Here is an 11,950-nt window from a genome sequence, read left to right as displayed (position 1 = left end):
CGTTTTATGATTTGATTATCCCTTGTTGATTAACACTTCCAATGGAAGTTTAATATATGATTGTGGTTGAGTTTTCGAACCTTGAGATTATTTAAATATTTGGACAAATAATAGATATCCAGTGCCCGGTATCTTCTTGGAGGATTAAATACTAGTATCAATTAGGAGTGATTTATTTTTTAAAGAAATTAATATTTGAATAAATAAATGAATCAAGTCATTAGACAGAATAAGTAATTGGTTTAATTTCAATTAAACTACCCAAAAAGAAATTAAATGAAGCTTAATTCCAAATCTCATAATTAATTAAATACTAGTATTAATTAGGAGTTATTTATTTCTTTAAGAAATTAATAGTTGAATAAATAAATGAATTGAGGGATTAGACAGAATAAGTAATTAGTTTAATTGCAATTAAATTACCAAAAAAGAAATTAAATGAAGCTTAATTCCAAATCTCATAATTAATTAAATACTAGTATTAATTAAGAGTTATTTATTTCTTTAAGAATTTAATATTTGAATAAATGAATCAACAATCAAATGATTAGACAGAATAAGTCATATTGGTTTTAACTGCAATTAAATTACCCCAAAAGAAATTAAATGAAGCTTAATAACAAATCTCATAATTAATTAAAATTGAAAATCTTTGGATTCCAAACCTCATTCTAAATTGTCACTTCAAACTCGACGACGTGCAAACACAAACACTAGTTGTATATTTGTCTTCTCAATATCACAATGAATATGTCTCAGTAACAAAAAATCGTGTTATTTTACAAAAATTACAACTTGTAACTTATTAAAATAAAGATGACTCACCAATTTTGACAAAAACACTTTAATACTAAACATACACTAAAACAAACATTTTATCATTCACCATTTTGTTTAAATGAATCCTTATGATATCCTAGATGTTTAACCAAAAAATATGAAAGCAAATATTTGAGAATGACCTTGACACCTAGCACCTACAAATATGAACATTATGTTTAGAAAATATAAACTTTACTGTAATTCTCAGCATTCCTAATTTGATTTGCCAATAGATTCTTCTTGGACAGCATGACACTCATGAGAAGCATCCCAAATGTGCAAAAATGAAAGGAAAAAAAAAGTTACAAGAAATTTGACTAAAACAATCTCAACAGAAAAGCTTACAATGTCTTTGATAATCCAATCCACCTAGCTAACTCCCATCTCAAAAAAAAAAAAAAATACTTGTAAGTTTTCAACACAACTTGTAAGATCAAAAAAATATGAGGCCATAATAATAACAATAATTAATCATTTCTAACTTCTGACAACTGTACATTATGTCAAATAGCCTAGTTGTCATGACAAAGCTCCAGTGTTAGTATCATTCAGTTACCATGTCAGCCTCTGCATCACCTGAAATCACAAGACAAAAGTTACAATAAGGTGGGAAAAAAATGTAAGCACATTATTAGGTCTACATCGGACCGATGCTTGCAAATCACTAAAAACTTTGACAACGATTCCCGTTACCAACTTTAGCTAAGTCTTCCACATTCTTCCAGTTGAGACAGTCACCTAATCGGTATCGATTTGACAAAAACATGAGAAAAACAAATATAAATTGAGTTTTGAGGCGATAATGTTCATTTTCCTTGTTTTCTGTCGAACTAAAACCGATTGGATCACCACATCAGTCGTGAAGATTCATAATACTATTAGTACATATCAATTTGGTCATCATAACAAGGAACAACAATAGTTGTTGTCAAAATTTCAAATGATTTTCAAGCAATGGTCCACAGTAGACCAAATGATTATCGACATGAAACATAGTGTCATAGGGAAAAAACAGTAACAAAACCTTCTATTCGTCAGGCAAAGAAATATTGATATCAGGGGATGTCCTTTGATCTGAGAATTCATCAGAACCATTCCAAGTAGCAGCATCAGGTGTATCATCTAAGTTCTGCTTATCACCACTTGAAACACTGACAACAGATTCTCTCAGCATTTGATCTGGTAATTGAGAAATAGGTATCATAAAGTTTTCACCATGAGTATTTGCTTGTGAGATAGGTCTAGCGGCTATCACTGCTTCTGGACTATTTGGAGATGCCACGGTTTGTTGACGTTGGTACTTCCTTTTAAGTGTCTTCTGATCATTTGGCATGAAGCTTCCCACTACAATCTGAAAAAGCAAGATTGTGTTAAGAAGATTATCAATCTTATTACTTACTTATATAACTATTTCAGCTAATCAAATGATAAAGTAAGCTTCAACCAAACACTATGTAGACTCTGTATGGATAAACAGCTTAATTTAGCATTTATAGCATAAACATTTATCATGTAAGTGCTTCTGTATACACCAGCGTAACTGTATAGATATAAGCTGTATCAATAAGCTCTTTAAGACATTTTCACAAATGCTTATGTGTTATGTCAGTATATAATTTCAAATAAGTCAATCCAAACAAACTCATAGTGTTATGAATGTGATCATTTGCCAAATAGTCGAGATATGCAGTTTCTTTAACTTGTTCTCATTAGCATACTTTTGTTTGACATAGTTTATGCAATTCTAACTTCAAATCTCACTATACCAGTTGCAACTTGTAATTATCATCTATTGCACCTTGCACAGTTAAATCCTATTTGTAAAATTGTATTTAAAATCGATCAATATAATTTTCATCTCACAGACCAAACAGACCCTTTTAAGTAAAATCATTTAGAAAGAAATGAAGAAAACATCATACTTGAATAGGGCCAGCAGCTGTAAGTAGACCAGCAACAGCACCACCAATCACCCGACCATCAGGACCGGCCAGCGAGACACTCAATCCACCGTTTCGAGTTCTTATGCCACTACTTTCCGAGACCGTGTATGATCCAGACAAAGATAAAATCTCAAATCGACCCTGAAAGTAAATAGTACACTAAAATGTTTAAGGATTTAACAAAAGAATCAATTACCATAATTGCATGTACATGAAAAAGAGTTAAACAAAAACAGGAGAAAAATGCAAAACCAGCAGAAAATGACACATGACATTGACCTCAAAGTGATAATTAAGTCACCAATCTTTAAGTTTTTTATATAGATATTACATGTTTCCAGATAAATAGTGCATCTCATAAATGATACACAACAACAACAAAGTGTACCAAATCTATTAAGAATGAATGTCTTCATGCATTTATCTGTTCCAAAACATAGAAAACTTTACTTGAAGAACCATGTTGACATATCATTAATGGAAAGTTGGAACTTCTCTACTGGCATAAGGACTTGTGAGACTATTTGAGATAGCTTATGAAAACAACTTATGACATGTTTATAAGTTGTTTTCAGCCTATTTCCATAGGCTCTCCAATTAGCTTATGAAAACAGTTTGATTTTATTTTATCTTTTGTTATAAAAAAAAGGTTATACATAAGCACTTATAATTAAGTTATTTATCTGAATAGAGCTTTTATGTCTCAGGTAAGCTTTATCATTGGTTTTTGGAATTAACTTATAGGAAAGAAACAATTTTTTAGCAAGTAAATAGGAAAGAAACTCTGTCCCATCCACCAAGTAAAGACAAACAGATTATCTGACATATATGTACTCATTGTAGACATATACGGCATATCCATATTACTCAGATTAGTTCATGAGATTATGAGATTATCCAACGGATAATTCAGAGAAAATTGAACCAAAGTTAAAAGGTAAAAAAATAGATAAACAATTTTATAGTGAGAGAGTTTTAGATTTAAGAGATCATGCCTCATAAGTCAATATGCTACCAGAAGAACCAGGTTGGCGTAGTATGACATGAGAGATAGCTCCATTGGCAGAAAGAATGCATATTCCTCTTGGACTCTTCTGTGCAAATGACAAGATCTTTCCAGCAACATCCTAGTACAAAGTGACAAAATAAGATCTGTATTAAGCTTACCAAAATGCTATAGATCTGTTAAAACTGATCAGGAAATTACATTACATCATAAAAAGGAAATGAAACAAATTTACTATGAAAACTGCATTACCTCTCCTGTATAAACTGTGATTACATGCGGTGTAAAATCCACAACAGCTGTGCTTGCAAACACCTCACCTTCAAAAATTACACACACAAAAATACCCAACAATATACTATCAAAAAAAAATAAATTAGAAGCCCAAATAATAATTTCAATAAAAGTTATACTTTTTCAGCCATAAAAACCAAAATGTTCCTAAAAAAAATGCACAAGCTTAAGATTAGTAACAAATGAAAGTAAAGTTCCCAACTTTTCCACCACCCATTTGCCCTAAATTATTATTTAGCCATTACCAGAAAAAATAAATACTAATTTAAAAAGGAAAATCATAACTAATTTACATTAGGGCTAAAAAAATCAATTAGAATACCAAAAACCCAATAAACCAAAAAAAAAAAAAAAAACCTAAACATTACCCATCAAACATTTCGGAGACAAGTTCAAAACTTTGAGATTCCATAGTAAGAAATAGAAGAAAAGAAAAGTAGGGTAAGTGAACTTAGTAAAAAAACAAAGTCTTTTGTACCAATACTCACCAAAAGAAGAAATAATTTGGTAATTTCCAAACCCAGTTGATTTTCCACGACCCCTTTTGGATGAAAAGTCATTTGAAGACAAAGTGAATCCTTGTGGTGATGTTGGTGTTGTTGTTTTCTTGTAACTCAAATTTAGGTTCCCTTCTGAATCATATTTTCTTGGTCGACCTCTCTTTTTTTTACCAAACAAATCTAAGCTTCCTCCTCCACTAAATCCTGGTGGTGGTGGTGTTGTTGTTGTTGTTGTCACATCATGAACCATTGTTGTTGTTCCAGTAGTAGTGTCAGTGTTTCCAACACTCATGTTTATGTTCATGTTCATTGGCTGTGGTAATGTGTTTGTTACTACTTGTTCTGGTGACCCTAAAGAAACAACATTACTGTTGTTGTTGTTCATAGTTTCTTCCATGATAAAGTTTATTCAGAGATTTGTTTTGTTTTGAGTGTATGTGTTTTTTTCCTGAAATAGGAAGGTTGCAAAGTGAGTAAAGTGAAGGAAGAAGTTTGATTTGAACAAGGAAGAGTATTCAAATGGCGCCAGAGAAATATAGTAGAGAAGAGGGTAGTGTAGCCTTTTTCTCCTTTTAACCTTTGAAGGTAGAATTGAGAAATCTAATTATGAATCAATAAAATGCTTTTTTTTTATTTAATTCCCATATACACTTTTTTTGGGTACAAGTTCATATACACTTTTAATAAATAATAAATAAATAAAATATTATGCATTTATATATTATGTTATTTTTAATGGTATATCGTTAGAGATTGGGGATATATATTTTAATTATTCATTGCTTCTTGAAATAGATGTGTATTTCTTTTAATAAATTAGTAAAAAAAATATGAACTACGTATTGTCTAACTTAATTATTAATGCTGATGTTTTTATGTTAAACATAATAGTTATTTCAATTCGAAAAAAGAATTTGTTTTTTCGTCTATGATATCGACATATATTTTAGTGTTATTTGTTATTGAAAATTCACATTTAATTTATGGAGTTGATAAATTTAATTGATTATTTAAATATTAATTTTATGTAAAAAAAATTATAAATACATAATATTAGTCCACTCGTTTTTAATTTATGGAGTTGATAAATTTAATTAATTATTTAAATATTAATTTTATTTAAAAAAATTATAAATACATAATATTAGTCCCCTCGTTTTTCAATCTTTCATAATTCTTTTTTGAATACATTAGAGACTTATTTTTAATGAGGAACAATATGCATTGATGGTGTGGTATCATGATTGGGACCTAAAACAATAAATTTCAAAATAATAAATTTTTATTTGATTCATGAAACTAAAAAAAGTAAGTTGTAATAGGATTTATGATACAAATAACCAGTGTTGCAGCATCAAATATAATTTTACTATAAAAAATAGATTAAATCTGAATTGAGGAAATAATTATAAAACTTATTTACTTAGGAGACTAAAATTTCAAATTTAGTAATAAAGAAATTAAAATTTATTTATACTAAAATAGAGACCAAAAGAGCATTAAAACTTTAAAATTATTTATATAATGAGATTTTCGTTTTATTAGCATTTATATAATGAGATATTATTAGATCAACGCATAAAACTGTTTTCTATAAAATATCTGCAATATTTTAATTTCTTTTCTCTCGTTATCTGTGCATTGGCATTAATGGAAGATAATGAGGGCTGGAATGGGAAACTGCTAGCATTCTCTTGTCGGGACTCACTCCACTTTGCATTTATTTTTATGTAGTTTGTGTTCCAATAAAGTAACAATAACAATTCTTTTAAAAAAATAACCATAACAATTTAAAAGTTAAAAATATAAAATATGTCAAGGGTCTCTCGTTATTCATAAGGATAATTTGACCAAATTAACCCAACGGGATTTCAACTTTTTATTTAGGTAGCAACTACTACTAGCTAAATTGAGAACCTCAATTTGACATTTAGCTATATTTGATAAATGGCGTGCATGGAGATCAAATCTCATAATTAATACTTTTTCCTATTAAATAAATTTATTTTATCAATAATTTGTTATTATACACAAAATTATTTACATTTTTGTTATAGTTATACTATTATTATTTTCAAAACGTTAGAGAAATCTATATAGATTGCTGTATTTGAAAATTTAAAGAAAAAATTATATTGGCAAAATTCAGATATGTAAAATAAAAGTTATGAATTACTATTGGTATTTTTTATTATTGTCTCTTGATATTCTCTTTTAAATCAATCAATAGAGATCAGAATATTTTTTTGGCGGGAGATCAGAACATTTCTAAAACAACCAATAATATTTACTAGCTTATTTAATTGTTATAAAACATTTAAGGGTTAATATTTAAAATATATATATATATATATATATATATATATATTCTTATGGGAAAAAAACAATACTAACATTTTTTTCACAATAATAGTAGAAGTAATACAATTAGGAGGAATAAAATAGAGACTGAAGCTAGTCTGAAATATTAACAATATAGTTAAGCTATGAGTGACTCTATTAGTTTTCCTCATTTACAAATGTTAGATTATAATAACTAGTGCGAGAAGTGAGAATAGTCCGCAACAATCAAGGGTCGTTCCAAGCTCATTATGGGCAAATGGAATATGTCTCGCAAAGGAAGATGAAAACCATAGCAGATTATCCTTCAACGTTTCATTTCAAGGTTTTCTATCACAAATGTTAAAAGAAAGAAAAAAAAAAATAAGATTTTGTGATGACTTTGACCACCATAAACTTATATAAAAACTTTTTAATCGGTGGACTTAAGCATCTATTAAATTTATGTCGATTTAGTTCGTTACTAAGACCTTTTGAACGTCACAATATGCATTTTTCTTGTAGTGAGTAGAACATAATCAATATGTTCATTAATTACCACTTTAATAGGGTAAAAGATACACAAATAGTTGAGTGAAAGAATTATGAAAATAGAGATAAAAATTACAAAATAATTCTTGACATTATTCTTATTATAACTTTCAAAAAATAAAATAAAATGAGTGGAGTACATTTGTCTGTCATGTACTAGCATACAAAGTGGGTCAATAAAAGTTGATGTATTCGGTTCAAATTTTGAATCCAATATATCATATTTTGTTGAAGTGAGTTTTGGTTGTAAACAAGAATAGAGAGATTACCTTCTATTAAACTTATAACTAACATACTTATTGAATTACACTACAGGAGCTATATGAGATATGACCAAAGTATTGTTTGGGATAAGATTTGAATTTGGCCCTCCCAAATGATTTCCTCTTCAATTGAATTTATTAACTAGTTGAGTTCAACCACTTAATCAATATTTGTGGTTTCTATGATAGTTTCAAAAGTTTGGTGGCATGATAATATTAGTACCTATGTATTAAATATATCTTCAATTTGTCAAAAAATACATGATAATTTATTTCATTTTTAACAATTGAGAATGATTGACAATATAAAAAGTTCTTTATAGTGTACAAAACTAACAAACACTTGTAATTGATTGACAATGTAAAATCTCTTCAAATATTCCAATTTGTAACACTCTTATTATCATTGCTAGCACTCGTGTTGTTCCAATTTGTAAAAATTCTTAATAGCATAGCTAGTTGCATTAATATCTAGTTGTTTTGATTAATTGATATTGGAAAAATTTATATATATATATATATATAAATATATATATATATATACGTATAATATATATAAATTAAATTTTACAATACTATCTTTGTTTCTATTTATAAACACTTTTTATGAAGGAAAAAAAAAAAGAAGTATCCCTAAATTTATATGGATTCTTTCAATTTTGTAGGTGCATTTATATTTTTTCCATGCGCCTTTTATTAACACTGCTAGTTTTCTTGGAATATAAAAAGTCACGAAAAATATATATTTAATAGTTTCAAAAAAAAAAAAAGAAAAAAAACAATGGAATTAATTATATGAAGACACTAGAAATATAATTATATCGAATATATATCATGATTAAGAGTTATTTAAATATCACATATGATATTTTGTTCTAATTATAATCATTCATGTATAATACTATGATCAAGATTTAATCATCTATCTATAGTTGTATGGTCAAGATTTAACTCTCTCACTGTCATTATAAAATTTCTCTCATTTAGATAAAAGTGAAATTATTTTATTAATCTGGCAATTATGATTAATTGACAATGTAAAATATATTTACATTGTTGATGCGTATAAATTAAATTCAAATTTTTACACTATTAATACAACTTTCTTAACTACAAGGACAAAAATAATATATATATAATTATTAAAATACATTGTTTAAGATATTAATATTGACATAGCGTTGATAAAAGATAATGATTTGGTTATAGTATTATGCAGTCTATTTTAAAATTACATAAAACTATATTTCAAATCAATAAATGTTGAATTTATTGATTTAGTTCAATTTAGACTCAAACTCATACAAAAATATTAAACTAATTTAATTAGTTTTGGTTAAATTTTTGCAATCCTATCATTTGATTTGATTTTTAAATCTCTAGATAAGATTCACAACTCAAATAGTTGGAATTTAGGTTTAAAATTTTATTTTGTTTTATAATTATAGCAATTAGTATTGTAATTTATTTTATAAATTATTTCCTCCGGTTTTTTTATCATAGACATCTAGTTATTATTTGGTCAGCAAAAATTAATATATTTGGTCCAATGTCGTCTTAAAGATTTTGGAGAATATGTTCTAATCTTAAATATTGGACATAATAAAAAAAAAGTTCAATTTTAATAATTAAAAAAATTGATAAAATAAATTTTAATTCATATATATACATATACAAATGTACATGATGCACTGACGATCTACACATACTAATCTGAATGATGTATGTCATTTGGTTAGGTTAATTCATGTAACAAGAAAAAATGCACAAATAACATGTCACTTTCACATATTAAACTCAAACATATATTTTGGAAACAATAACCCAAAAACTACAATTCTACTAATAAAAAAAAAAATACTCATACAATACACTGATTATAGAACCAAAAATTATAATAACATATGTTATGTCACGTCTAGTCGAAATTTATACAACTCATAAACATATATCAAACCGCACAAACCACAATCTTCTTACAAGTAATAATTATTCATTTTTCAGTTGTTTTAACATATATATTTTTTTCTTATAAGATTTATTTACTTTCATACATTTAATCAAATACATATGTAAAAGTTTTATCAAAGTCATATGTTAGATCATAATTTTATTCATATATAAAAGTTTTCTCAAAATTTTACTTTTTAGAGAATCTTTCTGTATTAATCCACACAAATATTCTTATAATCAAGTGGAGATGAAAGAAATATGTGACTCATAGTGCGTGTGGAGAGAAGACGAGAAAAGTATGATCAGTATATTTAGAAATAAGATAGAGAAAAGATAAAAAAAATACAACGACAAACGTGGAATTAGTAATTTCATAATTTATGTATTCTAGATACAAATATAAAAGTTTAGAGTGGTCATAGCGTAAAAAATAAAGAAAATTAATGTAATTTTTTAAAATTCAATTATGCGGTAAAAAAATTAAGACCCTTCTTAGTTGAGTTAAAAACGCTTTTTGCAAAATTAAGGTACAACCAAATTATAAATCAAATATTTCTTTAAAAAAATAAAAATTGTAGGATTAAAAAAATATATAATTAAATAATTTTAATCTATTAAAAATAGTAATAATTAAGTAATAAATTAACATAATATTTATTTCCTGAATATATAAACCAGTTTTATAGTAAATTAAATCTAAAAACTTGGATTTGTATACAATAACACACATAAAAAAAAAATAATTAAAGCATATAAATCCAACTCTACGACAGAAGAAGCAACAGATAAATAAAAGTTGTCGGAAAGACCGTTGACCTCTGACATAACACGCAAACCATTCACAGACAATTAAACTTCTTAATAAACTCGTGACAAAAATTTAATTAACTGTCTTTTCACATTTTCAGTTATTTATATATTTAATTTATATATATTAAAATATCAATCAAATATAACTATTATATTATTAAAAATATTTAAGTTTTATATATAATTATATGTACTATATAAAATTAATATATAAAAATTAAACTCTTATCAGTTTTACTACTTCATTAATTTATTTAATTTAATTAATTTTTTGTATTTACCCCATTAATTTTTTTTTTTTTGATTTTTTCCCTTTGAGAAATCCATTAATTTTTAATTCTGCATTAGTACCACTCTATTTCTTAATATACGGTTATATTAATGAAATTATAAAAATCAATAAAGTTATTAGTAATATTAATAGTTTCAATAACTGATGATTTTTTGAATTTATATGTCATATTTATAAATCAACTTAGATTGCCGAAAAATGTTAAACAATTACATATATTTATATAAATAAATAATTAAAGCATTTGAAATTTAAATTGAATCATAAAAAAAAAAATGTATCAATAAATTCTATTTTACGGAGGTGGTATTGTTTTAGAAAAAATCATAAAGATGAATCAAAATATAACAAATGACTAAATAAATAGATTATTTGACTGAATTTTTCTTATTCTCATCTATTAGAGTGTTAATAATTGTTATTATAAGTTTTTGTTGAAAATAATAATAATTGTTATACAATCAAGTACAACTTTTAGAATAATAAACAAATTATTCATTTAAGGACGAAATTATAAAAAACACACTAAAGTTTTGTTAAAATGATAAAACAACTCGTCATTGTGTAAGTTGGAAAGTGAAATTTTAATTCCACATGACCTGGCTAGTGTATTTAAAAGGGGTTATTCAATATGTAAATATTTTGTGTGTGTCAATTATAAAAAAGATGAAAATACATCGGATCGTTGAATAGATGACTATAACCTTAAAGTTTACAATGATTATTTTATTTTACATTTTAAACTTAGACATATAAATTATTGAATAATTTTTTTTATGTATATTTAGAACATTATAAGAAGTTTATTTATAAAAATTTATAATTTTTTTAATTTGAAAATAATTAAATGTTATTTTTTTAAACACTACAAATTAAAGTTAAAAATAACAAAAATATAGAATAAATAAAATTTTAAAAATTAATATATTTTTATGGAGTAACTTTTTACAATGTTGCAAATATATTTTCAAAAAAATTATTCAAAAATGTATATTGATAGAGATATATCTAAAAACGCATCATTCCAATTTCCATGAGCTAAAAATGTATCTTTTTCTATCTCACAACTGAGTGATACATTTTTAATATAATATTAATTAGTTTTACAAATATATTCTCTAACTAATTATACTAAGTGCGTCACTTAATTTTCTTTATTGATAAATGTATTACTCCTAAATTAATATATTTCACTT

At 25.8% G+C, this 11,950-nt stretch overlaps 1 protein-coding gene across 1 annotated transcript; it reads right to left on the bottom strand.

Moving 5' to 3' along the window:
• Window positions 1-1,113: 1,113 nt before the first annotated feature.
• Window positions 1,114-5,103, bottom strand: LOC101511553 (AT-hook motif nuclear-localized protein 7-like). The gene is made up of 6 exons (XM_004497540.4): window positions 4,554-5,103; window positions 4,024-4,091; window positions 3,761-3,892; window positions 2,745-2,906; window positions 1,847-2,173; window positions 1,114-1,398 (listed from the first exon to the last, which is right to left on the bottom strand). The coding sequence occupies exons 1-5, from the start codon at window positions 4,960-4,962 to the stop codon at window positions 1,850-1,852; spliced, it is 1,095 nt and encodes a 364-aa protein (XP_004497597.1). The 5' UTR covers window positions 4,963-5,103; the 3' UTR covers window positions 1,114-1,398; window positions 1,847-1,849.
• Window positions 5,104-11,950: the final 6,847 nt, after the last annotated feature.

The sequence above is a fragment of the Cicer arietinum genome, chromosome 4 (genome assembly GCF_000331145.2).
Source record: "Cicer arietinum cultivar CDC Frontier isolate Library 1 chromosome 4, Cicar.CDCFrontier_v2.0, whole genome shotgun sequence".
NCBI lineage: Eukaryota > Viridiplantae > Streptophyta > Magnoliopsida > Fabales > Fabaceae > Cicer > Cicer arietinum.
Note: the sequence above shows the minus strand (reverse complement) of the source record. Positions and strands in the feature narration are given on the sequence as shown.

Bases quoted from the DNA above. Each gene is read 5' to 3' on its own strand.
- LOC101511553 (XM_004497540.4), bottom strand. From the start codon at position 4,962: ATGGAAGAAACTATGAACAACAACAACAGTAATGTTGTTTCTTTAGGG. The intron at 2,907-3,760 runs GCATGATCTCTT...ATTTACTTTCAG, and splicing joins GTAGCATATTGACTTATGAG to GGTCGATTTGAGATTTTATC. The intron at 2,174-2,744 runs GTATGATGTTTT...TTGCTTTTTCAG, and splicing joins CAGCTGCTGGCCCTATTCAA to ATTGTAGTGGGAAGCTTCAT.